Consider the following 27,174-nt stretch of genomic DNA (forward strand, 5'->3'; position numbering starts at 1 on the left):
AACATCCCATTACAGCTCAACAAAGAACCTGCTTCAAATTAGACGCATTTCTTTCTATTTCACTCATGCACGCCGTCCTAAAATAACTTTTTCTTTTCGAATTAACATGGCAGATTATTCCCGCAAGACCCATTTATGTCAGCCAGAAGAACAATGCACAGGAGACTCATGATGCTGTGGTAATAAATATTCCCCTGCTAATGAAAACACAACCAATTTCTATTATCTATCATTTCTGCTAATCTTCTTACATTTCTACCGGTCTCCTCCCAAAGGCGAGGAGAAAAGATGAAAGAGAAATACCACTTATGTTTTTGGAACACAGTAGGTTTTTTATTACTGTACAATAAATTACAAACCACATTTCATCTTCATTACTATAGTCTCTACTTTGGTCTGTTGTTTTTTTTTGTTGTTTTTTTTATTTAAGAGCAGTTTGTTTAAGAGCATTCCCTTTTCATTTTCAGGAATTTTATAGGATTTCATACACTTAATGTAAACAACAGTATGTTTGGTAGGCACATACTTGTTAGCGCACACACACACACATGCTAACATACCTAGTCTCTCCCCCTGCATATATACAATCTCTCTCTCTGTGCTCACACACACACACACACACACTCTCTCTCTCTTTCTCTCTCTCTGTACTCACACACACACACTGTCTCTCTCTCTCTGTGTACTCATACAAACACACACACTCTGTCTCTCTCTCTCTGTGTACTCATACAAACACACACTACCTGTCTCTCTCTGTACTCACACCCTCTTTCTGTCTCTCTCTCTCTCTGTCTCTCTCTCTCTCTCTCTCACCTTTCACACAAAGACACACTTGGCTGCAGGCACCTTGGCTTGCTCTGTCACATTCACCAGCAGTCCCATCCCCGTCCCGCTCGTCCTCCCTCCCCCTCCCTCCCCCTCCCTCCCCCTCCCTCAGTGGGTGTAGAGGGAGGCGGTGAAGACGATGTCCCGCCGGATGGCCAGGGACGCCTTCTCCATCTTGCTCCCCAGGACGGAGTCTCCTATGATGCGGGCGGCCTGGCGCACCTCCTTCAGCACCTCGTCCAGACGCTGGATGCAGCGCACCACCGTCCCCTCCTGGACGTCGGTGAGCTGGGCGATCTCTGCAAACGGCTGGGACGGGACGGGATGGGGGGGAAATGGGACGGGATGGGACGGGGAAGGGGGGGGATGAAGCAGGGAGACGGGGCAGGTGGAGTGAAACAGAGTAGGATGGGACCAGAGATGTGAGATGCAACAAAGCAAGAAAGGGGTTGGAGGGGTTGGGGTAGGGCAGGATGAGAGAGGGGTAAGATGACAGGAGAGCAAGTTTAGATACAGCATACATCAAGAACGAAATGTAAATTCTAGTTGTAAAGTAGTTAAAAAACTGTAAAATATTTTAATATGAGCAATGAAAACATTTCAGTTATAAATTAGACAGTCCTGAGTCTCGCAATTTATGGCCGGAAATTTAAGCTTCACAATCTCATGCAGCAGTAGGCCTAATGAAAAATAGGATGGATTACTGTATGGCCATGAATATGATGAAGATTACTGAAATGATAATCCTATTTATTTTGTTAGATGTTGTGATCATGATTATGAATCACTATTATTAACCCTCAACTCATAAATATTACCCTCAACAATTTTAGGAACAGAATTCATTTACAAATTATTTTATTAAGAATTATTTTACTCAATTTTTTGCATGCAATGTAAGATTATACAAAATTAATTATGCAGCCCTAGTGCAGAGTAGATGCCAAAAAAAATCCTAATTGCAGAAATCTGAATGAAATCGCACTTTAGATTACAGTGCCCATTGTCACAGACGGAGAACAAAATGCACAAAAACATAACAGACAGCCTCTTAACGCTAACAAACAGCCTCCTCTGGTGACATCACCATCATGTCGGTGAAGCCTCACCATGCCTCTGGCCCAGCAGTACACCACCTCTGTCAGGCCGAATTTGAACTGGCCTACAAAGTCCTCTGCTGTCTGCGCTATCCCACAATCCCTCTGCAGCTCGCCGATACGCTGGGCCACCGACAGCACCCGATCAATGCCCTGCAGGGAGCGAGGGGGGCGACGGGGGAGGGAGAGAGAGAGAGAGAGAGAGAGAGAGAGAGAGAGAGAGAGAGAGAGAGAGAGAGAGAGAGAGAGAGAGAGAGAGGGATGGGTGAAAGAGACAGATACAGGGAGGAAAAGAAGTAAATAATGGGCGTCAACAAGAGATCAAGAACAATCATGATGGGTTAATGGAAGGACAGGGGCAGAAAGGGGGGGGTGAGAGAGAGAGAGAGAGAAAGAGAGAGAGTGTGAGAGAGAGAGAGAGAGAGAGAGAGAGAGAGAGAGAAAGAAACAAACAAACAAAGACAGACAGTGAGAGAAAGATAAATGGGGAAACATGGGAGGGAAAGAGTAGGTAAAGACAGACAGACACACACACACAGACAGACATATTTTAGTTGTACGAGGAGCTCTTGAACGCATCCCACCACACCCTGTTATCACCCCCATCCTCTGAACGTTCACCGCCGCCGCTCTGCTCTGTCAGAGAGAGCTTGTCATCTGTGTTCAGGAAATCTGTTCACAAACTGTGCTGTGTCCGCTCTCCTCGGACGGCAGGCGGCTCCCATAAAATCGCTGCGGATACAGAACTTGGTCATCACTAATTTAGGCCCTTATAAAGCACTTCCATGTATCGGGGACGCTTGACAACACACACCGACACGGCGTCTGCGTCTGTGTGTGTGTGTGTGTGTGTGTGTTTGAGAGAGAGAGAGATGGTGAGCGAGTGAGTAAGTAAGTGAGTGAGTCAGGTGAGATGCCCTTGCTACGCTTTCTGCAGGGCAAGGCAGTTGTGTATCAAATCTGCACAAGAAAGTGTGTGTGTTTTGTGTGTGTGAGTGAGTGAGTCACCCATGGAGGAGGCAGACTGGTTTTCAGCACAGTCTACACAGTATGCCAGTATACACACATCATATTCACTGTCACTTTAATTCCAGCGCTTTTGGTGAGATATGGGCATGGATGAGTCTGCAAAATGAACACAGTACATTCAAAGCCTTGTGCAATAACCCTTCCATTAGCAGACACACACACACACACACATTCTTGTACTTCTATCCTCATGAGGACCATCCATTGACTACATTCATTTCCTATCCCCTAACCCTAACCCTAACCATGCCTAACCTTAACCTTAATCTTGTACGTGTGTGTGGGGGAGTGTGTGTGATAGAAAACGAATTGATGATGTGTAGCCTGTGATCAAAATATTTCATCTTGTTGATTTAATGTAATTTCATTCTGTCTTTTGTTTATGGTATGTAACTGACGACCAGTACACCACTGTGTACTGCTGCCTCCCACCCAGGGACTACGGATGGAAATTAGCTTATAGCTATATCTAGCACAATATATTTATTGAGTCAAATACACAAATAAAGAAAGAAATAAAGAAAGATAAAGAAAAGAACCCTTACCCTAACCTTAACCTAATCCTAAATCTAACCTTAACCCTAAAACCAAGTCCTAACCCTAAAACAGCCCCTGGAAGAAGTGAGGACCAGCCAAAATGACCTCACTCACTTCGCAAAAATGTCGTCACTCTGAAGGTTTAAAAGTCAAATTGGTTCTCACAAAGATAGAAGTACAGGAACACACACACACACACACACACACACCTCCCTTGCCTCGGCCCTCCTTACCTCCTGGAGTGTGTTGGTGATGTGCGGCTCCACCTGTGTGTTCTGTTGGAAGACCAGACAGGACAGCAGGGCGGCGCTCTCCTCGGGCGCCAGCGGGCTCAGAGCGTTCTCGAACAGCAGCTCGGTCAGCAGCAGCTCGTGGCTGCTGATCTGACACGCCACCCGGCCTTTCAGCTGCACCGCCCCGCCGCCGTCCACGTACTGCAGCGACTGCAGGACCTGGGCAGAAAGTAAATAAACCTCTGGCTCAGTTTATTCAGGATTAAAGCTGCAATAAGCAACATTTTCTGACCACTAGAGGGTGTCAGAAACCACAACACATTTGTAAACAACACACAGCAAAGCCACTGCACTACGGAGGCCTACTAAGGACAAACATTGCAAAGTACCGTGCATAAAGGCTAATACCTAAGTCCCAGTCTCACTTTGCCAGATCTTTCTCCCGCTGAAGGTTACATGTCCCACAAAAACACAAGTGAAGAGGTAGGTAGCAAGTTTACTAGTTTAACAAGTTTACTCTCTCGCTTCATCGATTCTGCCATTATGAGAATTTTTTTCAGGAATGGGAGGGAGCGAGGGAGGAGCCAAGCTAGTTTTAAAAAAAAAAGCTACTGAATGGACCGGGAGGAGCTTCGTTCCGGAGAGTAATTTGACAACAAGCTTTAGGAAAGAGTTTATATCATTATGTCTCAATGAAATCTCCACATAGCACACTTTAGTTTCAGGATTGGTCATAAGGTCTGATATCACTTATTGCAGGTTTAGGGTGAGATGTGTTGAGTGTGCGACTGCGAGAACGTCCGGAAAGGAGGCAGAGATCGGGTCAGATATTCAAGATTAGTCCATCATGAGCCTGAGTAGCTGCAGCCCAAACCAACACACGGCAACATTTCATGAGGCTGAACTCCAATTAAAACAAAATGTTTGACTGTTGTCCAGGTTTCCACTTGGACATGGCAAGCTACAGGAAAAAAAGATCCTTTCAAAAATAAAAATTCGTAGGCTGAAAAGCACTTCACGTCACCTTCGCCCCTCTGAATCATATCCTCTCCCACATCATCCTCTTCTACTTGCTCTAATTTCCTCTCACCGACAAAAAACACAACCACTTTTCTCACAAAAATGTTTTCAGGGCTCTGACCCTTGCACTCCTTATTACGGGCCGCTTGTAATATTGATAATCTAGGAACCGAAACTTATTCTACTGTTGCACTCACTGTAATTCATTCTGGGTAAGAGATGTCAGCTAAATGCCTAAATTGCAAATGAAAATACAAATACAAATTGTTCAAATAACAAATAATTTAGTCTAAACTGTAATCTGCACTAAGCTCTTTATCTTTGAGATAGGACTCGCTCAGTGTTTTCAATTTAAAAAGTGATTTTGCACGATTGGAAAGTGAGAGTGAATGAAAAATAAAAGCCCTTGACAGAAAAATGGGTCTGGGCATGAAGTCAAACGTCCGATCCATACCTTGATCCTCTGGTGGTATTCAGGCAGCAGAGACAGAGACTGGTCAGACACCAGGAACAGCAGCTTGTCCAGCTCTTCCTGCACACTCATCCTCTCCTGAACCCGCGCATACTGAACCACACACACACACACACACACACACACACACACACACACACACACAGAGACAAACACCGGTTACTTAACTCGAATATACAACAGCAGTACTGCACCATTTGACCTGATTTCAATGCAATAAATAAACGATGACGCATTGTACAGGAGAGGAGAATGTTACCTATTGTCTTCTCACAGACAGCAGAGAGGGATCTCTCGGTGAATGCATTACATAAACGCAGTGAGGCCAATTACTGTATACTAACGGCTTGCATTGTAGACTATATCACATTCACCATCTTTTTGCAGCACTCACAATGCTACACACAGACACAGGGAGGTGTGGCGTTACGAAGATGAGAGGAGACAGCGATATTGCAAGTGAGAGCTCGTTATCTTGCAAAGCAATGAGAGAGCTTGCAGTGTGTGTGTGTGTGTGTGTGTGTGTGTGTGTGTGTGTATGTGTGTGTGAGATGGCTCTAATGACGTGCCGTGCCTGTGAGACGGTGATGAACCGCAGCAACGTGCCTATACGGGTAATTATAGAACAGCCGGCTCCGCTGCTTGCATCTCATCTCATCTCCTACACAGGGCTGCCAGGCAGACAGCACAACGCAACACAAGACAGAAAATCTCTATTGTGAAACTAGAGGCGGAGAAATCAGAATGTAAAGGAGAAACGATGGGGGGGGGGGGGGGGGGGGGATAAAAGGAAATTGATTGTGGAGTGAACGGGGGAATTGAGTGAAAGCATCAAAATGGGGCCGATAGCAAAGTAAGTGTCTTATGTAATGGTGTTAACGGTTAACTAGCATAAATATGCATCGCTAAAGAATTGGCAGGCTATTTTCGCAAACAGTGAAATGAAACAGTTTGGAGAATGAAGACTTGTGTGCCTCTACTAATCATCTCTACTAATGTGTAGTGAATCTCAAAAACATAAAAAATTAATTCTCTGTGCTCGCCTTCTTGTGGAAATTATTCTAACCCAAAAGAACTTGGGAAGAACGCTCTCCAAAAGGATTGACTTTGAATTCTTGGTATTGATTAACACCTTAAGAGGCAAAGAGACACATGGACACACACACACACACACACACACACACACACACCTGCTCCGAGAAAGTGGGCGAGTGGATGCAGTTGAAGTCCTTGAGGCCGTCCTGCAGCACGCGGAGCCTCATGGATCCTTCGACCACATCGATGCTCTTCAGCTGGAGGTCGTTCACTGGGTCGAGGGTCGCGATCCCGCCCGGGTTGGCTTCGGCCAATCGCAGCAGCTCCTGGGTCGCCGTGGAGATGGCTTGGCCAGGAGGGTCAAGCCTGTACGTGTGAAATAAAGGACAAAAAAGAGAGAGAGAGAGAGGGATGGAGAGAATGAGAAAGAGGTCTAACACCCCAACATTTAATTTACTGACTGAGAAAGAAAAGCTCAAGGTATTATTGGGAGAAAAGGAAAAAACTCAATCTTGCTACAAAGTTTGTATCTAAATGTTACCAAATATGAGAGAAAATGTAAATATTGAGAATGATTTTGTAAATTTTTGTCTTGTAAGATATGCACCCCCCATCCCAAGGTCATATATTGATATACATTGACTTCAGTTATATTGAATGTACTGAATTTCTTTTATATACCACATGCTATTGTTTATATGTACAGAATCTGTATAATTGTTTGTTTATTATCCATTATGTATTTGACTGTATCCTTTGCAAATGCTTTGGCAACATAGTTCCTTTCTCTCTCATGCCAATAAAGCAAATTTGAATTTGAGAAAGATCAGCAGAGGTTGGGGGAAGGAAAAAGGGAATGAGAGGATAAAATAGTGTAGTATGTTAATGCAAGTTGTATTCTTGTGGTACAATTTGTTCTGCACTCTGTTTTAACTCCGGTAGTTTGACAGTGCTGGATGCTCTTAATGAATCCACACAACAGCTCATGTATCTCGAAATACAGACTAGAGCATCTGTACAGACTGTAAGAAGAACCTTATCATAATAAAGCTTGAATGCACAACCAATAAACGTGAGAAAAATAGAGACAAAACAAGAACATATACACACTCTTTCAAGAGGGTGGACAGAGAGACAAACCCTCCTCAACACACTCATCCTTTTGTTGTCAAACATGGAAGGGATAATTATAAGGGACAAATACTGTATATTGCTGTTGTCCTGTGAAAACCTTGTAACTCCACTGCAACTGGTGATTTTCATGTTTTCACTTTAATTGAAGGATTACCTGTTCCTCTATGGGTTTAAAAAATTCTCTGACCTCTTGGGCTTATGAAACCAAATCAAAACCCACTGGATAAAGTCAAAAGTCCATAAAATGGTACCACTATTTATGGATTTTCTAATGTTGAGGGGACATAAGATTGCTAATAAAAACGTAAAACACACACACCTGAAGCGTGGCTGTTGCCTCTTGTTGTAGTTGTCGATAATCCTGTCAGGAATCACCTTGAGGGTTTTCACTGTGATGGCTGAGATGTCCTGCAGCTTCAGCTTCTGCACTGTGTGGCTGCATGGGCCTGACACACACAACAGGAGAGAGGAATCATGTGGCGTGTGTGTGTGTGTGTGTGTGTGTGTGTGTGTGTGTTGGCTCTGCGTAGGAAATTAAGCTTATTCTCCTGCTGCGCTCATTGTAAATTGCTCTGGATAGGCGTCAGCTAAATGCCTAAAATGTAAATGTGTGTGTGGGCGTTTAGTTAAAATGCAGTGGGTTTAAGGAGGAATGAGACTGTCTTTGTGTTAACACATTTGAGAGGAAACCAGGGTGTGTGTGTGTCAGTCTGTTTAAAGGTGTAAATACTTGCTCCTATTTGTCCATCAACCAACCTTCAGGTATAAAGAGAGTCGTGTTGTAGAGGTGAGGGAAAGCGTTGGCGTTGGGGCCGTTCCCTTCCGCTTCCTCGTTGCCCTTCTCGCAGATGATAAGAGCTGTGAAAGTGCGATTCACAGAGTCACTGGACACCTGGCATGGAGACAAGACGGGCCGGAGAGAGAGATAACCAGATGTCAAGTGGCAGAGGTGAGTGAGTGCAAATCTAGGAATACCCACACAGAGACAAGCATACACACACACATACAGTGTTCGAGGCCCTATGCAAGCGCAAACACTGGGCATACCGGGCATCTATTAAACTCATTTATGATTAATTTATGATTGATTTCTTGGCATCATCAAGATGTGCGCATGGCATGTCTTTTGCTTAGTTGTGGAGAGTCTTCATATTGCTTTACAGTAATAATCCATGACATTTTCATCTAAATAAATGTCTGTTTTGCTATTCTCTATTGCCGACTGACATAACACAAGAGTGATTCAACCTACACCCAGTTACTGAAAGCTTTTACATTTCCTGCATTTGCTGTTCCAAACACTCGATGTTGGCAAGGTCTTCTCAGCACACAGGGAGTGATGTGTGATGTGTTTTATTTACCAGAATTAGAAAATGTTTAGTTCGGGAAAAAAAGAGGAACAACTGGGCAGTTAGTATGAGCAGCGATAGCCACAACGATTGAACAGAAAAAAAGAAAAAGAGCACCACCTACAGTAACTCAAACTTCATCAACAGAAAATACTGGACAGTACTGAACACACTGTTTGATTGACAGGTGATCTCTGGGAAGTGCAGTGCAGAAACACCACAGCAATGATGCACCAAAGATGTCGCCGCAAAAAAAAACAAAACAAGAATCTCGCGGATTACCACTTTAAATACCATTCAAATTATGCAGAGACCAATCAACAGCATTGCACAGTCTGATTGATTTCCTTTAAATTCTTGTCACCCAACAATTCATAGCCTAATAGATGTCTTTGGTGTTTATTAGTGTGTAGACTCCTTGTTTTAAATCATGAACCTGATGGCGCTAGATATACGACACGGTTTTGGCTGCGTAAAGAAAGAAACACACAAACAGACTTAAGTGGGAATCAGAATCTATAAATCGTAATATTAAGATGGACAAGCCTTGATTTAGATATTCATCACGTCTCGCAGTAGACGGTGTATCCCCCCACTGAACTCCAGGCTTGGAGTGTAAAAACCAACTTACGCATTCAGTCAAGGTTTAAATGAGGCCCTGCTACATCTTTTTACATCTAGCAATATTTAAGATGGCAGCTATGACAGGTGTGTGTACGTAGAGCTTATTCAGAGAGTATTCATGGCTTTATCTGCTATCATTGATCAAATCACCATGACAAACACACACACACACACACACACACACACACACCTACCTGAAGGATAACTCCCAGGGCGTTGAGATGCTGTTTGTTATTAACTAGCAGAACTCGACCGACAGACAGAGCTTTCAGCCCGTTGACAGACTCCAGAGTAGAGCGCTGAAAGTAGAGACAGTAGACATGAAATATAAGAGATGTGCTTGTATGCGTTTGAATGTGTGTGTGTGTGTGTGTGTGTGTGTACCTGCAGGGCCTCGGCGGTGATGCGTAGCTCGGTCACGGTGTGGTAGTAAGGAACCAGATCGGACAGCTGGCCCTCCGTGTCCAGCGGAGGCAGAGACGACACCGTCTGCTTCAGCTGCCTGATCCTCTTCTCGTGGGTCTGGAGCAGGAGGAAGAGGAGTGGGGAAGAAGAAGAAGAGGGGGAAGATGAGGAGGAAGAAGAGGAGGAAAGGAAGAGATTAGAGCAAAGTAAGAGACTCAGCAATGAATGAATGAGGCCGTAGATAAACAGGAAATACCACTTTCTGACTGCTTGTATTCTGCCATGTGACTTAATTTAACTATATATAGCACTTAAACCTGTTGTGTTTCATTTTGTTCTGCTGCAGTGCGGTGGTGTATGTTACCTGAGTGTCTCTGTGGTTTTCAGAGAAGCTCCTCCTCATCATGTCGGTGACGCGGAGGGCCTCCACCCGCAGCAGGTTGAGGATCATAGTGTAGGTCAGTCTGAACTGGGACTGGAGGACAGTAGGTTTACCCTGGAGAGACACAGGCGGGATAATGTCATTTAAAAAATAATCCGTACTGTAGAAAGTGAGCCAAGACAGATACAGAATACTTACCTGTCAAATAGTTGGTTGATATCTATCTATCTATCTATCTATCTATCTATCTATCTATCTATCTATCTATTTATCTAAGAATGTGGGCTCTCCACTTGGTGTGAAACAAGGTTATTAAAACATATCACATCCTTTGAAATTGAATTAAAAAAGGGATACTAGCCATATTATATTATAGCAAATAGATTAAAAACAACTTTACAACAGTGATAGAAAAGGAGACTCTGGTTCTCTTACATTTAGTCAAGAAAGCGTGACAAAGCTCTGACCAGAGATAAAGGAGATTAATTTCTGTTGAATAACAGAAGGGCCCCATTGAAATTGAAAACACATCCTCTCCAAACTGGCACAAAGAGAAAATGAGCTAAAAATAGCCCACTCAACTGTTTAATGAAGTACTCAATAAATAAGCTTGCACACAGCAACATCCTTGACACACTAATTTTAGGATGTGCTTCTGCTTTCAGAGAGAATAGATCTCTAGAAGTGATAACCAGACGTCTGCAGAAGGAGGTTTGCCTTGGATACATACTGCCATATCATACTGAATGATATATAAACCCATATGAAAGGTGGATGTTACAAAATCCTCACCAGCAACATGACATGCAGGTCTCCCATGTCGTGGACCCCAGCCTTACAGAGAATGATGACTGTTCCTGTGGCGTCCAAACCTCTCCTGCCTGCTCTACCTGCCATCTGAATATATTCACCTGAAAGAGAGAGAGAGAGAGACAGAGAGACAGAAGAGGTAAGAGACGAAGGGTAGTGGAGAAAGCAGAGAGGCATCAGGATATGCAAGATGAGAAACAGAGAATAAAACAACAATAAGACAGCGGGAGAAAGGAAAGCAAACACAAGTTTCATCACATATTTTCACAAGAAGCTATATTTTCTCCCCGCCACTTAAACCTCAGAGATGAAAGAGCATAAATGAATGTTGGCTCAGATGAAAGAAAGAGAGAGAGAGAGGGAGAGAGAGGGGAGAGAGAGCGAGCAGCATACCAGGCAGCAGGTTTCTGAAGCCGGTCCCGTCGTGTTTCCTGATGCTGTCAAACACCACGGTTCTCGCAGGCATGTTCACTCCCATAGCAAAGGTCTCAGTGGCAAACAGCACCTGGGAGACGGAGGAGGGTGCAGAAGAGAGTTAGAAGCAGCCATGGGTCAACAAGTATATGAAAGTAGTGCTTAGTGTTTGGTTTAAACCGGTTGGAGTAGGAGATGGGTGGATTTGCCACATAACGTCGGTTTTATTTAGGTCCTAAAAGTGCCAACATCTAATTCTGATAAGAACAAATGCTGCATTCTCTCCATTTCTGCCATTGTTTCGATGAATGAATGTGACTCACTTTTACAAGCCCCCGTGAGAAAAGCATCTCAATGACTTCCTTCAGTATCGGCAGGATCCCGCTGTGATGGACGGCTATTCCTCTCTTCAGCAGGTCCCTCATCAGCAGGATCTAAGACACGGGACACCAACAAGTATTGAATCTATTCTGTCTTATTCTGTGGTTAAACACATTGTAAGTCTCTGGAAAAGACTCTGGGGAAAAAGCATCAATTAAAGGCTTAAAATGTAATGTGATTGTAAACGTAATGAAAACATTTTCATGGCATTCACATCACACTTCATGCATTATTTTATCCTTAATACAACCTAAAACATAAACTGCCTAAATGACAAAGTGGGGCTGTAAGAGAGAAGAGCGTCTCATCCGCCCTCAGAAAGATAAGATTTGTAGATCTGTAGATTTTCTATTTGGCCAAATGAAAGTCTGGTGTCGGGTATGTACACTTCTCCGCACATAGAAAGTGACAAATCAAAACTTCACAGCAATATCCAAACTGTCTCCTAACAGCAGTGAGCAGCGCTCCATCCAGAGAAATCTGGACTCACCAACGCTGGTTTCTCTTCCCTCTCTAATCCCTTTGTTATCCTTTGGTATAAAGCGTCACAGATGGGCTGGGTTGGTAAATATGAGCGTGCTGTGTGCAGTTTACAGACATCGTGATGTAGGATTTTTGGATACTGAAGTTCAAACAGTTTTCAAACAGTTACCTCTCGCTGCCATTTGGAGCCGCCAGTGTGTGAAGTTACCTAGTGCAGCTTTAACACTAGTGCAAGAGATTATGTTTCAACATTCAAGAGAGAACTCTCCAAAAATAGAGAATCTTATTTTTGTGAATACATATTATTTATTTTATGCATATTATTTATCGATCATGCATGCATGTGCTTTTGTGTACATGCACCTGCCACCTATGTGTATTGGAGTGTGTGCATGCATGCACATGTATGTTGATTGCATTTGCATCTGCATGGGCATGCACCCCTATGTAACGCTTCCAATATAGAGAGTATGTCAATTGCATTAAATGTGTTACATGTAATGTATTGTGGATGTGTTGTTTTTCACTGTCCTCTTCCTACCACCTTTGAGGTAAATCAACATAAAAAAAGTTGGTCATAAACAAAATGAAAGAATCTCCTCCCCATCCTTCCCTTGTGATTGATACTTGTGATTGATACTCTTTACCTTATCACTTCAAGGTGCTACCTACAAGAAAGGTCTAAGAAAGTCTATAGAGAGAAAGCCTCGGAGAAAGAACTGATGATCCGTCCCCAGCAAGGAGCCTCCTTACCTGGGGCAGCTGTCGGTCTCCTCCCCTGAGGCGACTCAGGCTCTTCTGGAAGAACGAGTGGATCTCTGCCTTCTCCACGGAGGTGGTCAGGTCCATGGAGGTCAGCGAGCGGGCGTTCTCGTCGCAGCGCGTCCGGGAGAAGGTGAACGCCACCACGGGCGTCTGCTGCCGCTGGGACAGGTAGTGCAGAAGAGAGAGCCACACCGCTCGGTCCTGCAGGGCAACATGGAGAAAGGGATGAGAGGATGGAGGAACAGAAAAGAAAGAGGGGGATGAGTGTGGAGAAAGGATAAAATAGGATATGAATAAAATAGCCTTAGTGGGTGTGTTTAGAGGAAGGTAAAAGCAAATAAAATAACGGGTGACAAAAAGATAGTTTGATGAAAGAGCAAGAATAAAAGAGGAGAAGGAGAGAAATACCTGATTGACTGAAGTGTTCTGAGAAGTGTTCTTCGTGCCAAATGATTGGGCGTGTTTGCTGGTTCGCTCCTTCTTGGCATCGATGGCAGCGTAATACCTGGAAGACAAACACCACTTCCTCCATCAGAAACAGCTTACATTTCTTTCTCCATAAAGTAATAACCACACAGTTGCTTTTGACATGCAGTCTCAGTTGAGCTAAACGTGCATGTTGTACCCTTTTGTGAGGAAGTTGCCCGTAGCGTCCAGCAGCAGGAACATCTCCTTCTGTGTCTTGGTGCTGTTTCCGGTGTACAGGTAATGCTCCAAAGGCACAGGTCTCTTCACTGTGCTGATCACGTAAATGTGCCTCTTCTTAATACGACTGGACATGAGGACAGGGGAGAGAAATGTTCAAACAAGCCAAAAACTTAACAGATATTAGTAGCAGGCTGAAGGTGAAATTTACAGTGATATTACAGGATATTACAGTGCTGTAAAATGTGTGAGTAATCTATATTGTGTGTCATTTTTATCAGTTGTGACTATGCCTGTGCCGATATGAAAATTTCATTGAATGGTGATCTTAAAATTATGTCGATATACGATATTATCTCGATAATTAAGAAGAAAACCTTGAAAACAGTACTGTAATATGCTTCAACTACTTAAAATACTTAAATAATGTATCATATCAATCACAAGACATTTCACTTTTTTAAACACGTTTTAATGTAAGACTGTAGAACATACGTAAAATATTTGACTTTTATTCTTAAAAAACAAAATGATGAAATGCTGGTTTAGATTATAAAAACTGCAAGGATATTTTTAAACAATACATAAAAATCCAAATTACAGCATTTAAAATAAATGAAGTGTTTTTAGAGGGCTCCCCCTTTAGGGCAAAATAAAACCTGTGGCTCTGCTGTGTGTGCGCTTGTTATCTCAACAAGTCGCTGGTTATTGTGGTGGTCACGCTAATAAAAATGAGGGGCAGTGTCATGATGGTTATTGTTTATTTAAAGTGATATATAATAATACCAGTTATTGCCCCATCCCTAGTTGTGACTCGTGTTTAGCTATCTCTCTGAAAAGGTGGATTGTGAACTCTACCATCACTGAAGTAATTGTCTGTCCAATGATAAGAGACTCTCTAACATTCGATGTCAGATGTCAGTGTGGAGCACGTACCCAATCCACTCGCTGAACTCCAGAGCGTTCGGCACCGTGGCGCTGAGCAGAATGATGCTGACGTGTTCGGGAAGCATAATCAAAACCTCCTCCCACACGACCCCTCTCTGAGGGAAACAGAGGGAGGGGGGCGAGACGAGAGCAAAACGGTCATCCGGTGAGTTTAAATCAGATAAGTGGAGGGTGCTGAAAGCAGGTCGGGACTTTTCCTCACCTCGGCGTCGTTGATGTAGTGAACCTCGTCGAAGATCACCCACTCCAAGTCTCTGATGACCTCTGAGCCGTTGTAAAGCATCGACCTGGGAGAGGAGAGCGAGCGGGAATCTAGAAGTTATCAACTTTACTGTAAACGAACTCTAATATTCGTACAAATAAACAGATGTCACTTTAATGTGTTCATGAAGAAAGCACATTATTGTTTACCTTTTCTATGTGTTGTACTGTATGTGTGAGGGTTGAGCTAGGGATGTAAATAATGAGTAATTTAGGAACAGAGTACTTGTTTTCTCTAACCAAATAGTATCCGATTTCTCTTTTTTCCTGTGTGTGTGTGTGTGTAGGGGGGAACAGGGCAGTAAGTAGATGAACTAATGTTAGACTAGCTAACATAGACACAATAGTAGTTTACTTGCTAAATATCGCTGTCAAGCATTCAGGAGGTGCAACATCACTTTTTTCCGTACAGTTATAACATACAAAATTTCCATAGGAATAGCACTTTTATGGAAATTAGCTATTCGCTATTTGTTTGCATTATCTGAGTTTTACATTTCAAAAGGGTACCCGAGGACCTGGATAACTGTTTTCATGGTCATTTTAACAAAAGGGAGGGTACAGCTTTCATTTCTCTTCTTAATTTTCTTTTCTGTTAAATAACAGCGATGCCATAGTTTTTGTTAGCGAGTACCTGAGAATCTCAGTGGTCATGATGAGACAAGAAGATTCAGGACTGATCTGCACGTCGCCCGTCAGCAGCCCAACATCCCCAAAGGTGTTCTTGAAGTCTCTGAACTTCTGATTGGACAGGGCCTTGATAGGGGAGGTGTAGATCGTCCTATTAGAATCAATCAGAAAGAGAGTTGGAATATGATTGGCAGATACGCAAAATGCATGGAACAAATACCAAGTTGTTAATTTTTCGGTAATGATGAAACATTTAGGATTCCTAGTTCATCAATATTCAATGTTCTAACCAAAATAAAATACTACTTAGATTACTTATATTCAGTTATTAAAGGCTGTAGTGTGAGAGAGGCTCACACTCACACACACACACACACACACACACAGACACACACACACACACACACACAGCCTCAGTGCAGTCGTATTTAATTCAATACTTTCAACCCATTGTGCGCCGCCTCCTGATTTAATTGAAAAGACAAACACGCACCTGGTCATGTGTTTCTGGGAGAGAGCGATAGCGTATTCTGCCACCACTGTTTTGCCAGCTGATGTGTGTGCTGCTACAAACACAGAGTCATGAGCCTCCAGCCTCAACACAGCCTGTTTCTGGAAGACGTCCAGCTCAAACGGCCACTGGAGCAGAGGAGAGCAGAGGAGAGCACAGAGAGAGAGAGCAGAGACAGAGAGAGAGAGAGAGAGAGAGAGAGCAGAGACAGAGAGAGAGAGAGAGAGAGAGAGAGAGATCAGTATCATTGGCTCAGCTACTCTGCAAAGCGATTTTCATGTGATAATGGACCAAATATACACAGATACACACAGAGACAGATGATAAATATAAAAGTGTGTGTGTTTGCATGCTCATGTGTGTAGTGCTGCGCAACACTTACAGCCATAAGTGGGATAAATACTATATCCATACATATGGGCAAGTGGGGCTGGGCGATATGGTTTAAATCAATATCATGAAAATTATGTTTTTTTTTCCGATATCAATATATCACGAAATGGCTCATATGCAACCGAATGTAAATGTTAGGTGTGATGTCAAACAAAACTGACATTTTTTAAATGGTATTCCTAGCATACTTCATTTTGTCAGAGTTTTTAAATAAATATTTGCTTGTTATCATCCATTTAGACAGCAGATAAACGATAATATTAGCTTTTTATTATTTCGGGACAAATGGAATGGAGACACACCTAGACAACAACACATTTGAATATACATATTTTAGGCTAATTGTACGATTTCCATCCCAGAGTGCTTTGTGATTACAGTGCCCACCTTGAAAGCCGGGTTGGGGATGCGTTTATAGAAGTCAGCGCAGGGTGAGGTGATGTTGACTGGGACGGCCCATTTCTTGCTCTCCTCAGGATCCTCTGCTGGTTTGGATTTCACTTCTTTTCCCTTCTCTGATGTAGAGGGGGACGGCACAGCATCCTGAAGATGGAAGAAGAAAACTAGATTTCAGTATAGATCATATTTTATTTAGGTCTTGGATCTGTAAATCTGATCATGGGAGTAGCCAACAATGCACATTTACACATCTACTCTGTAAAACTGATCATTTCAATCACCAATAATGACCAATTGCCTGTTCGCTCTTGTACTGTAAATTATATCTGTAAACTCCAAACATCTGTAAATCTTTAAATCTGTCATAGTTTCTACTCAGTAAGAACTTTAATAGCATGATGAAGCCGTATAATTTAATCTTAAATATTTTTATTTATTGTATTTTCATCTCTATGCTTTTCGTTGCTGCTGCACGACCCAATCTTCCCTTTGAGATCAATAAAGTTCATCTTATCTTTTATACAGCTAATAAATCAGGATTATCATTTTATTTTGCCCCTAATTGTGCAATCCTAGGACAAATCTAAGGGGTTTGCTTTTGCTCCTTTGAGGCACTCTAACAATCTCAATAATGAAGTCAAGCAGCTGTAATAAACTGCAGCACCTTGATGCCCAGGTCTTCCAGGCTGTTTGTTCTGGGCAGTTTGGGAGCTTCTCCACTTCCTGGGCCTTTCTCCTTCTCTTCTGCCTCAGGCTGCAAGTCAATGATGTCATCAAACGTGGACAGGAGGGACATGAGGTTGACGTCTGCCTTCGCTGTTTTGGCATCTTCAATATAAAATGAAAAAAAGAGGGGCGTAAAATAATTCATTTCAATTAACCTCATTAAGAGTTTGTGTAGGACAACATGACATCCAGACAAACCTTTGTCACTGAAGTCTATCCCAGCTTTAAGTCCAGGAGGGACTCGGAGTAAACCTGTGAGGGAAAAATGGCAAATACAACCATAAAGAACTGAAATAACAGCAGAACTCTCATATATCTCTCAATATTTTACAACACAGTGATCCAAAATGTAAAAAAAAAATCACCATTCTCAAAGTCTATGTCCTCCTCCAGCTCGGACTTCTTCTTGATTTGGTCCAGAGTAAGTTCCTCCATACCTCCTGTGAAGGGAAATAAAAGGGAAATAAGATCATCATCACAACCAATAACTCAGTCAAATCTCAAGAGAATTAAGACGTCGTGAAAATTCCTCACTAAAATATGTTTCCAATAGAAGAAAGAATACATAAATTACTAATTCAACAATTATGTCATTCATAACTGTGGCAGTTTGTAAAAATGTAAAAAGAGGATCGATTAACGAGCAGGTAATGCATTTGCCCATGCATTCTTCATAGGGTTTGTAATTGCATTTTAATCTATTTTAATTCAGGTTTTCAGTTTTTCCAATATACTGTAACAGAAAACCATACAAGTTGCATTCTCCCACCCCTGCCCAAAAAGATCAAAAAACATACAGAAAGCAAAAAAAGAAAAAACACAACAAGTAAACAAATACATAGGGTTTATAATTAACAAAAGGAAAGGGCCTGGGTGCAAATGCTAAAAGGGAGAAATGCCCCGTCAACGCACCAGGCAGGAAGGGGTAGTTGGTGTTGCTTCCTCTCAGGCTCTCTGAAGGCGGCCCGGGTTGCCGTTGTAAAGACAGGGAATTCTTTGCTGACAGGCCCGTGTCCTCCAATAACACCTGGGGGAGAAGAAAGAAGGAAAAGACCAACAAACAGCTACATTAACCTTTACTTCACTAATACATTCGCCCACAACGGGATCTTTTTCTGACTTGACATGGATGGATTCTTCCTGCTGTAGACCACTAAGCGCAGAGAAACTAGAGTTACACCACAGCAACTTCATCTCAGTTACACCCACATTACAGAATAAGAATAAGAAGCAACTTCTTTTATATACAGTGTGATATTATTCATAGAATGAGGCTGCTTTGCTTATCAGGTGTCACAGAAGGTGCTTTTTGGAATCAAGGTGTACACATCAAAATGCAAAAGAGGGAATGAAGCTCATTGTTTGTAGTTAGGTTGATCTCTCCAAAAGAATAGTCCAAGGCACATTTCTTTGTTGCAAAACGTTAAAAAGCAAACAATGAGCTTCGGTCCTTCTTTTGGCTTTTAGTATGATATTATACTTAACAATAAAACAGTAATAGAAGAGCAGTGATCAGTGTGGGGCAGCGTCTACCTCTGTGAAGTCCAGCAGCATCCCTGTGGTTGGATCTCTGACGACAGACAGGCTGGAGTGGAGCGGAGACGGAGTGCAGCTGAGCAGAGAGTCGACACGAACATCTCTCTGAGTCACTCTGGGAAAACCAGCGACAGAACAGTTACCTCTGTGTTCGGTTTACAACACTGTGATTACTGCATCGCTTTGTCAGGTGGACGCACACATCAGTAACACACTTCATACCGAGCATGAGTTACCTGTGCCTGCTCTAAAGCACTTATTTACATGTCTGTTCAAAGGAATATTTAATCTGCAGACAATCAAAGCATTAACTGGTGATAACGAGATGAAACATAGGCATATATGTACTTGAGAAACTTGTGGAAGGCAGCGTCTGTGTCGTGTACTGGGAGCCAGGCGGGGTCGCGCAGAAACTGTTTCTCCACTTCTGTCTCCAGGTTCACGCTGGCGGGAGGGAGTCCATGAGGGAGCTGTGGAGCAAATGATAAAATTAGATATGAGATAACCGACTAGAAAAAAGAATCTAGACAGCACATCTTATCTATAGCTTTAGACAAAAGCAATTTAATGCCGCTATTGTAGTCGACTGCAAATATACACAAACACACATACTTACACACACAAACACAGGGTTAAAAATGTTTCTCATTGATAAAACTTGCAGAACAGATCACTAACAGGTTACAGAAGGTAAAACTGGGAAAATCTGTTCCACTGCAGGGGTTACATACAAAGACCAAAGAGACACTTGACCAGTGTATTACAGACAGACCAGCACAGATGACCATTGACACACAGACTGTAGATATGGACTGACCGTGCTCTGTGGAGCTAATGGCTGGCCATGGGGCAGAGGGTGTGTGATCAGCTCAAACCTGCCAGAGCAGCCCATCTCCAGCAGGGACAGAGGCAGGTCCGAGGGGCCCACAGAGGGCACATCTGTAGATAGGTGGGAGAAAGAAAACAAAGGGTATGAATAGACTAAATACACACACACACAGCACCCCAATGCTACTCCACAACAATCCAGGGTGCAGCCAGGAAGAAGACTGGGTGTTTTCTATGACACAGCTAAATCAACGTTGTGCATTTTTGTTCAAGACTGGATGAACTGTCAGTGCAACCAGCAACAGATCATTAATTAATACTGGTAGCAGTGTATAACCCAAACCAGAGGGCTACTGAATGGGGGAGCAATGATTGACAGCAAGCTGGCTAGCCCGTTAGCCACATCATCACCAAGCTGCACAAAACTGTTAAACAGCATATGATGTGATTTACCTAGGAGTAATAAACATGTACATGCTAAAACGTGATTTTATTATTTGTGTTGTATTTAAAAAACGTATCTGACATTTGACAAGCCATATCTTACCTGTTCTTTCCATGTCCCCACTCGCAACTGAAAGCTACAACAGTACACAAGCGAAAGTTGCCAGCAAGTGTCGCCTCGGAAGTTGCCGGCTTTGACAAACGGAAGCGGGCCGTTTGCTACAATGTAACAAAAATAATGAACATTTGCCTAAAGTTTGAATATGTGTCAGGCGTTTACACCCACCGACCAGCGAGATATGATTAATCATTTCATTTGAAGCGGGGTTTTACTTTGTACGTTTTGCTGCATTTTGTTGCTAACAGCGGAACACCCCGACCAACTGAAACGTCATATTTACGCGCCCGTGTTTTTGTTGAGTGAAATCCACTGTGTGGAATTGGTAAGTCAATGAATTAGCTAATAATAATGTATTCCTTGGTTGTAGGATATTAATCTACCGTTTGATTATACTGACAGACGTTTCGCTTTTTGTTCTGGTCTGGAATATATCTCTTTAATTCCCTCGGAAGTCGAGGGTTGTTATGTGGCTAGCTAGCTACCTTAGCTAACGTTACCCAGTAACGGCGCGCAAGAGTTGATGAGACGTTATATCTGTGAAGCCTTCTTAGAAGCATTACTAAACTTGTAGTTGTAACCAGCTCATGTAGTTGTCCTTGCCAATTGCTCGTAAGAGTAGGCTTTGCATCATGGTGGTGTTCCCAAGTTCACTGACGGAGGAAGAGGAGTCCCTGCAGAAGAAATATGCTAAACTCAAAAAGAAGGCAAGTAACTGTTAGCTAACTGTCACACCAGCCATTCTCATAAAGCCTGATGAATGGGGAAACTTCAAATAACGATGTGATTACCTGGCCGCAACTTCCAGTCATTATATTATACTTTTGTCCATTCTTGTTTTTTTCCCCAGAAAAAGGCTCTGCTCGCCTTGAAGAAGCAGAGTTCAACCAGTCAGACGAATCAGAGTGGCTTGAAACGAAGTAAGTTAAGTGTATTTACTTAAGGCTTTGTTTTTACCTAGCCAGCTAAAACATATTCAGCCTAACTCACCACTAGCGTCCTGTCCACAGTGTGTTTGTGTAACTCAATCACAGTTAAATCCAGGGTATGTGTGTGAACAAAAAGCACCTAAAGCCCTGGACATGCTCCACATTTACTGGTTACTTATGACTGACAGAATGCCTTACTTACTTACTTACTTTACTCCTTCCTCAACCACAGCGTTATCAGACCAGCCTGTGGTTGACACTGCAACAGCGACAGAGCAAGCAAAGATGCTGATCAAATCGGGAGCCATTAGTGCCATCAAGTCAGAGAATAAAAACTCAGGCTTTAAACGCTCCCGAACACTAGAGATCAAACTCAAGGTGAGATGTTATTCAATATGCAGTGTTTCCCATCGCTTCCTAGGTTATTTGTGGTGTCAAGTAGTGGAATGAAGTGTGCACTTGTAATGCAATAAGCGTTATTAATATATTATTATCATGGTAGGGAATCCCATCTGGTTGTCCTGTTTGATACTGTGTTTGGCAGTCGTGTATGTATGGGAAACACTGAATGGATTAAAGTATTTTTATTTTGATAATAAACCAATGTGGACAATGCTCAAAAGCAAAGGAATGCACGTTTTAAACATTTTTATTTTTATTCTTTATCCTCCACAGGACCCTGAAAAAGGCCCAGTCCCAGCTTTCTTACCTTTCCAAAGGAGTGTCTCCACAGATGAAGAGCAACCTGAGGTACAGTGGAGATTAAACATAATATACCATGGCTGCAGAGTGCAACCATTTTGTTGCATTTTGTCACTCCTCCAGTAGTGCCACAAATAGTTTTCTGCAGCAGTGGGTGGAGAGTCTTACACAGTTACAGTTACAGTTGAGCAGGTTTACAGCACATGAAAATGAGAATTTCAGCCTTTTTGATTTAGCTTGTGGTTGCAGCGTGTATGGTGGCTACATTATAGCTGCATGCAAAACAATTGTGAGTAAAAAACAGGAAATGCAACTGATTCTGATGTTACCACATTTTTCTTGCTTCCTATAGTCTGGCAAGAGAGCCCACAGAAAATCTCTCTACGAGAGGTAACGTTCAAAAGCCATGATGAACAATTTAAAAGATCCTGTGTAATACATTGACTCTGTGTGTCTGTGTGTGTAACATCTTTGCCCCGTTTGCCTCTGCAGCTTTGTCACCTCAGCTGAACGATCCCGGGACGAGGAGGAGGGAGGAGCAGCCATGTCATCCAGCCGCGACATGGAGAGAGACAGAGAGAGAGACCGCGACCGAGAGATGGACAGAGAAAGGGATCGGGACAGGGACAGAGAGAGAGAAAGAGAAAGGGAAAGAGACAGAGACCGGGATAGAGACAGAGAGAGAGGGAGGGACAGAGACCGAGAACGTGACCGCGACCGAGAGAGGGACCGAAGTCGAGACAGGGAGCGAGACCGCGACAGGGAGCGGGAGAGAGACAGAGATGGACCTTTCAGACGTGAGTCACCATTCCCCGCTGAACACTTGTGTTTCCTGCTGTCCTCACTGTACTTTTCACTACTAATAATTAGGTATGGGATGATATACGTATCTCATGATACGATTCAATACACAGTATGAGGTTCACGATTTGATACAACCACGAAACAATGTAATAAATCAAAGTTCAATGACAACAAAGTATGACTGCAAAATTGTGTTTATTTCTTAGCCACAGAGCTTTCTAGCAATGGTATTGTCTTGCTAGAATGTAAACAACAATTTAAAAATGTCATTACAAAGTGCAAATAATATAATTTCAATGGAGAGCTTGTGAAATTGTGATGGGCAAGCCGTCTCATTTGCGATTATTACTACAGCAGAATAAAATATTGCGATTCATTTTTCTGCTCCACAATGCGTATTGTCACATTTTTGTATTGCGATTTATTGAATTTCGGTATATCGTCCCATCCCTACTAATGATCTCAACAAGGTGAAAAAAAGAATGTAATCATCTCTTATTTTCCCAACACTCCTCTGTCCCTGTTTCCCTCTCTCTCAACACTTCCCACTTCCTTAACAACTAAATTACCACTGAGCAAAAGCCCTCAGTGTCCAACAGTGGGAGAATGTGTGTAATTGGATGAATAAATCTCTCTTTCTCTGTCTCTGTTGTTTGCTCTCTAAGGGTCGGACTCGTACCCGGAGCGGAGAGGGGTGCGTAAGGGGAACACGGTGTATGTGTACGGCTCTGGGCTCGTTGAGGAGAGCCTGCGCTCTGCCTTCTCTCAACATGGAACCATCATCGACCTCTCCATGGACAACCCTCGCAAGTAATACAATATTGCTGTAATCCACTGTCTGATTCTACACTTTAGCGTCCTCTGCTGTTTGTGTTTCATTTTCTGATACAGTTCTGATTCTGGTTCCTGTTTCTCTTTCTAGCTGTGCATTCATCACCTTTGAGAAGATGGAGTCTGCAGACCAGGCTGTAGCTGAGGTTGGTACCATATAAGATGAGATAAGATTAAACTTGCAATAATAGTAATCTTTATTAATATAGCACTTGCCAAAACACAGCAACAAAATAAACTGTTACAGCAGCAAATAGTGAAAGGATGCAGCAAAGAAAATAGAATATAAATAAGAATAGAGCAAATTGAGGTTATAAAATCATACTCAGCTGACAGTTTCAACACTGAAACATAAGTAGGAATGTATGTATGAAAGTGTTAAAATATGGGTTCCAGCATTAAGGGGTGTGCAGAATAAGTGGGGGGGGGGGGGGTCCAGAATAAATCCATTCCATGTAACTGTAATGGCTGTGTAAGAAGATGCAAATATAGACCAGGAGTTCCCATTCTTTTTTTATGTCAAGGAAGCTTATATAGGGATGTGTTAAGCAATGGACCTCCGCTTGGTCAGATTTTGTCCCATATACCCAATCTGAGTAGATTTTTATTGTTAGATGTGATATGCAGAAAGTGAAAAATCTATTCTGATCAGAACAGTAATTTGTATATTTTGTTCTTTCATTGGGCCAACTTCTAGTGAATTAAATGATGATAAAATACACCTTCCTTTGTTTATTTGGGAATTTTACTTAGTTTACTTTACCTGGATCTCTGGGGATCCCCACTTTGGGAACTACTCATGTAGACTGTATAAGCACAATGTGAATGAGGGCTCCAGATCTCACCTTGCTGTTTTTGTCTCGCAGTTGAATGGAAGCACTGTGGGAGACGTTCACATCAAAGTCAGCATCGCCAGGAAACAGCCCATGCTGGATGCAGCCACCGGCAAATCTGTCTGGGCTTCTTTGGGTAAATCTAGCACTCTGTGATTTGTTTAGACATTGATCAGACTCTCTCTCTCTCTCTCCCTCTCTCTCTCTCTCTCTCTCTCTCTCTCTCTCTCTCTCTCTCTCTCTCTCTCTCTCTCTCTCTCTCACACTCACACACACACACACACACACACACACACACACACACACACACACACACACACCTCTCTCTGCTCACTGTGGATTAACCTTCACCATCATCTCTGTCTTTCACAGCTGTGCAGAACAGTGCTAAAGGCTCCTACAGGGACAAGAGGAACCAAGTTGTGTACAGTGAAGATTTCCTTTGAAAACACGACGTTGACCTGCATGGAAAACAAAATGGACTTCAAAGAAACTATATGTTTTGTTTTTGTTGTTTTTGCCACAATGCTTTTAATTTTTTGTTGTTAATAACCTGTTTGCTAAGTTTACTGTGTCTGTGTTTCAGCATAGATACAAAGTTTCTCTGTTGTCCTTTGGGCTACATTAGTTCACATGGTCAGTGTGTGATGCTGTGTGTGGTCACCTTGCTTTTGAAACCAGAGTTTGCTTTGTGTAGCTCAATAAATAACATCAATGCGTTAATACCCCGCCTGGTGCTTTCATGGCCTTTGAATCAAGGAGGTCCAATTAGATTGGGCATTGTATCCAGTATCCAATAAGCAGATAAATAGAAGTACAAGTCTCAATGATGTAATCAATCCCTACTATAAATACATGTAACAGTAGTATTTTTCTGTTTCTTATGGGATAACATAATTGTGCTTTAGGATGCAGAGAGCTTTTATAAGCTAACTAAGCTGCCATGGATGTCAACAAACACCGTTTTCTCTGCCAGACGAATAAGATGTGCGGAAACATCAGCACACACACAAGTCCCACGGCACTCACTAATGAAAAGACACTTTTATAACAGGTTCTAATAACATATACTTGAACCAAGTGTTATACATATAGACAGAAAACATCTCTAACAAGGGAAGATGTGAACTCATTCCCTGTGTTAACCCCTTTCAGATAAGGGGTGACAAAAAAATATGCAACTCCTTTTTTATGGATAAGCTAATAACACTTTCAGCTGGCCAGCCAAGAACCCAGGAGGTCTCAAAAATTCATTTTCTCTGCTGGAAATGAGTTTGGACCATTTCAGCAATGTTGCCCAGAAGCATCATGGTGCCATCAGCAAACTAAATCAGTCTAAATCTTGTTTATTACCTGTCTTACAAAATTCAATTCAAAACTTTTATTCAAGACTCATCTTAAAAAAAAGAGGTCCATAGCAGGTAAAAAGAAACAATATAGGACAATTACACAAACAAAAACACTGATAAACCCAAATGTTTTGAGACAGGATCCACAGTAAAAATTTTTTTTTAAAAAACGAGTGAAAAAAGCATTAGCTTGCATTAGCTCAGTTGGAGCAAGCTTGCATCCTTGCATTAGCTCAGTTGGCCTCACGGTGGCGCTACAACCTCAAATAACGTAGGATAGTCAGCAACCCATATAAGCAATTTGGATAAATAATCATAGGGTATTAGCCTACCATGTTATGAAATATTTGCAGTTCATTTCACTTGTCTTGAAATGCCCGTTGTGGCTGACAATAATCAGGCTGATGGGAAAGGATGTTAAAAGTGCAATAAAATCATTTTTTACCCAAACTGTGATTGAAAATTGCCATCATAATATCTAGCAAAACCATAAGGATTATTAGCTGTAATCCATGTAGCCTATATTTCCAAACAAGTCCATTGTTTCACCACTGTTATCATGAGTAGCCGCTCATTCAGCTCAGATCAACCCATAAAGCAACAAGCTGAAAGCAATAACTAGATTATAGCAGGGACTGGCAAACTGAGATCGATAGCATAAATTGTAATGTAACACATTTAGATACAGACTGCAATTAAGAGACACTTTTGAAGCTTTTAAAGCCCCATGATGTTCACATAACTCCTTTTCACATCAAGAATATAGTGTCTATATTTGGTACTGATGAGAACTATTAAAATTGTTGACCAAAGATGTAGTATAGTCTACTGTCCAAAGAATAATGTGTGGTTGGAGAAATCTAGAAACTACCACAACCACTTGCAACCGGAGGATCTGGAGGTAGGAGGTGTTGGAGGTCTTCATTGCAAAACATTTTACTCCAGACTTGACCCTGGCTCTGTTGTAATCAATATCTTTGTTTCAGGCCCTGATGGTGTGGGATGCGAGTTCGTCTCCTCCTCCTCTTACCAAGTCACTCCCTCACTCTCACAGAGACTGGACCACCGGGTGTCTTTGGACCCCGAACTGTGTGGTGTGAGTCTGCCTTACATTTCTTCTAGTGTCATCAATGGGCTTCAGAATATCATTAACATCAAACTCAAATGTGGTTGTCAATGTCCGTCTCTCTTTCTTTATCAGGTGGGCTCCTCAAATGATGGAAGGCTTTGTGTGTGGGTCAAAGGTCAAAGTCTCAGTGAAATCCCCTGGAAGCGTCCTCTTAGCTCTG

The 27,174-nt window shown here is 42.4% G+C and overlaps 2 protein-coding genes across 2 annotated transcripts; one reads left to right on the top strand and one right to left on the bottom strand.

Annotated features, from left to right (window-relative positions):
• Window positions 1-469: 469 nt before the first annotated feature.
• Window positions 470-20,473, bottom strand: skic2 (SKI2 subunit of superkiller complex). The gene is made up of 29 exons (XM_071898403.2): window positions 20,423-20,473; window positions 19,865-19,986; window positions 19,396-19,517; window positions 19,045-19,162; window positions 18,424-18,538; window positions 17,877-17,951; window positions 17,710-17,763; window positions 17,450-17,613; window positions 16,774-16,929; window positions 15,976-16,121; window positions 15,487-15,633; window positions 14,794-14,878; window positions 14,580-14,686; window positions 13,624-13,770; window positions 13,407-13,503; window positions 12,987-13,199; window positions 11,693-11,803; window positions 11,349-11,460; window positions 10,938-11,056; window positions 10,128-10,259; window positions 9,743-9,880; window positions 9,553-9,657; window positions 8,142-8,277; window positions 7,705-7,831; window positions 6,407-6,617; window positions 5,199-5,309; window positions 3,725-3,943; window positions 1,938-2,078; window positions 470-1,137 (listed from the first exon to the last, which is right to left on the bottom strand). The coding sequence occupies exons 1-29, from the start codon at window positions 20,433-20,435 to the stop codon at window positions 937-939; spliced, it is 3,744 nt and encodes a 1,247-aa protein (XP_071754504.2). The 5' UTR covers window positions 20,436-20,473; the 3' UTR covers window positions 470-936.
• An 89-nt stretch (window positions 20,474-20,562) lies between these two features.
• On the top strand, window positions 20,563-25,259 carry nelfe (negative elongation factor complex member E). The gene is made up of 10 exons (XM_071898407.2): window positions 20,563-21,144; window positions 21,288-21,357; window positions 21,599-21,744; window positions 22,042-22,116; window positions 22,421-22,458; window positions 22,561-22,865; window positions 23,538-23,682; window positions 23,795-23,849; window positions 24,570-24,672; window positions 24,909-25,259. The coding sequence occupies exons 1-10, from the start codon at window positions 21,070-21,072 to the stop codon at window positions 24,980-24,982; spliced, it is 1,086 nt and encodes a 361-aa protein (XP_071754508.1). The 5' UTR covers window positions 20,563-21,069; the 3' UTR covers window positions 24,983-25,259.
• The last annotated feature ends 1,915 nt before the right edge of the window (window positions 25,260-27,174 follow it).

The sequence above is a fragment of the Centroberyx gerrardi genome, chromosome 19, assembly GCF_048128805.1.
Source record: "Centroberyx gerrardi isolate f3 chromosome 19, fCenGer3.hap1.cur.20231027, whole genome shotgun sequence".
Lineage (NCBI taxonomy): Eukaryota > Metazoa > Chordata > Actinopteri > Beryciformes > Berycidae > Centroberyx > Centroberyx gerrardi.

Excerpts from the sequence above, each read along its gene's own strand:
- skic2 (XM_071898403.2), bottom strand. Across the intron at positions 15,634-15,975 it reads TCCCAGAAACACATGACCAG|GACGATCTACACCTCCCCTA; the intron begins GTGCGTGTTTGT and ends TGATTCTAATAG. Across the intron at positions 3,944-5,198 it reads AATACCACCAGAGGATCAAG|GTCCTGCAGTCGCTGCAGTA; the intron begins GTATGGATCGGA and ends CTTTCTGCCCAG.
- nelfe (XM_071898407.2), top strand. The coding sequence starts at position 21,070 with ATGGTGGTGTTCCCAAGTTCACTGACGGAGGAAGAGGAGTCCCTGCAG. Across the intron at positions 21,145-21,287 it reads ATGCTAAACTCAAAAAGAAG|AAAAAGGCTCTGCTCGCCTT; the intron begins GCAAGTAACTGT and ends TTTTTTCCCCAG. Across the intron at positions 24,673-24,908 it reads ATCTGTCTGGGCTTCTTTGG|CTGTGCAGAACAGTGCTAAA; the intron begins GTAAATCTAGCA and ends TGTCTTTCACAG.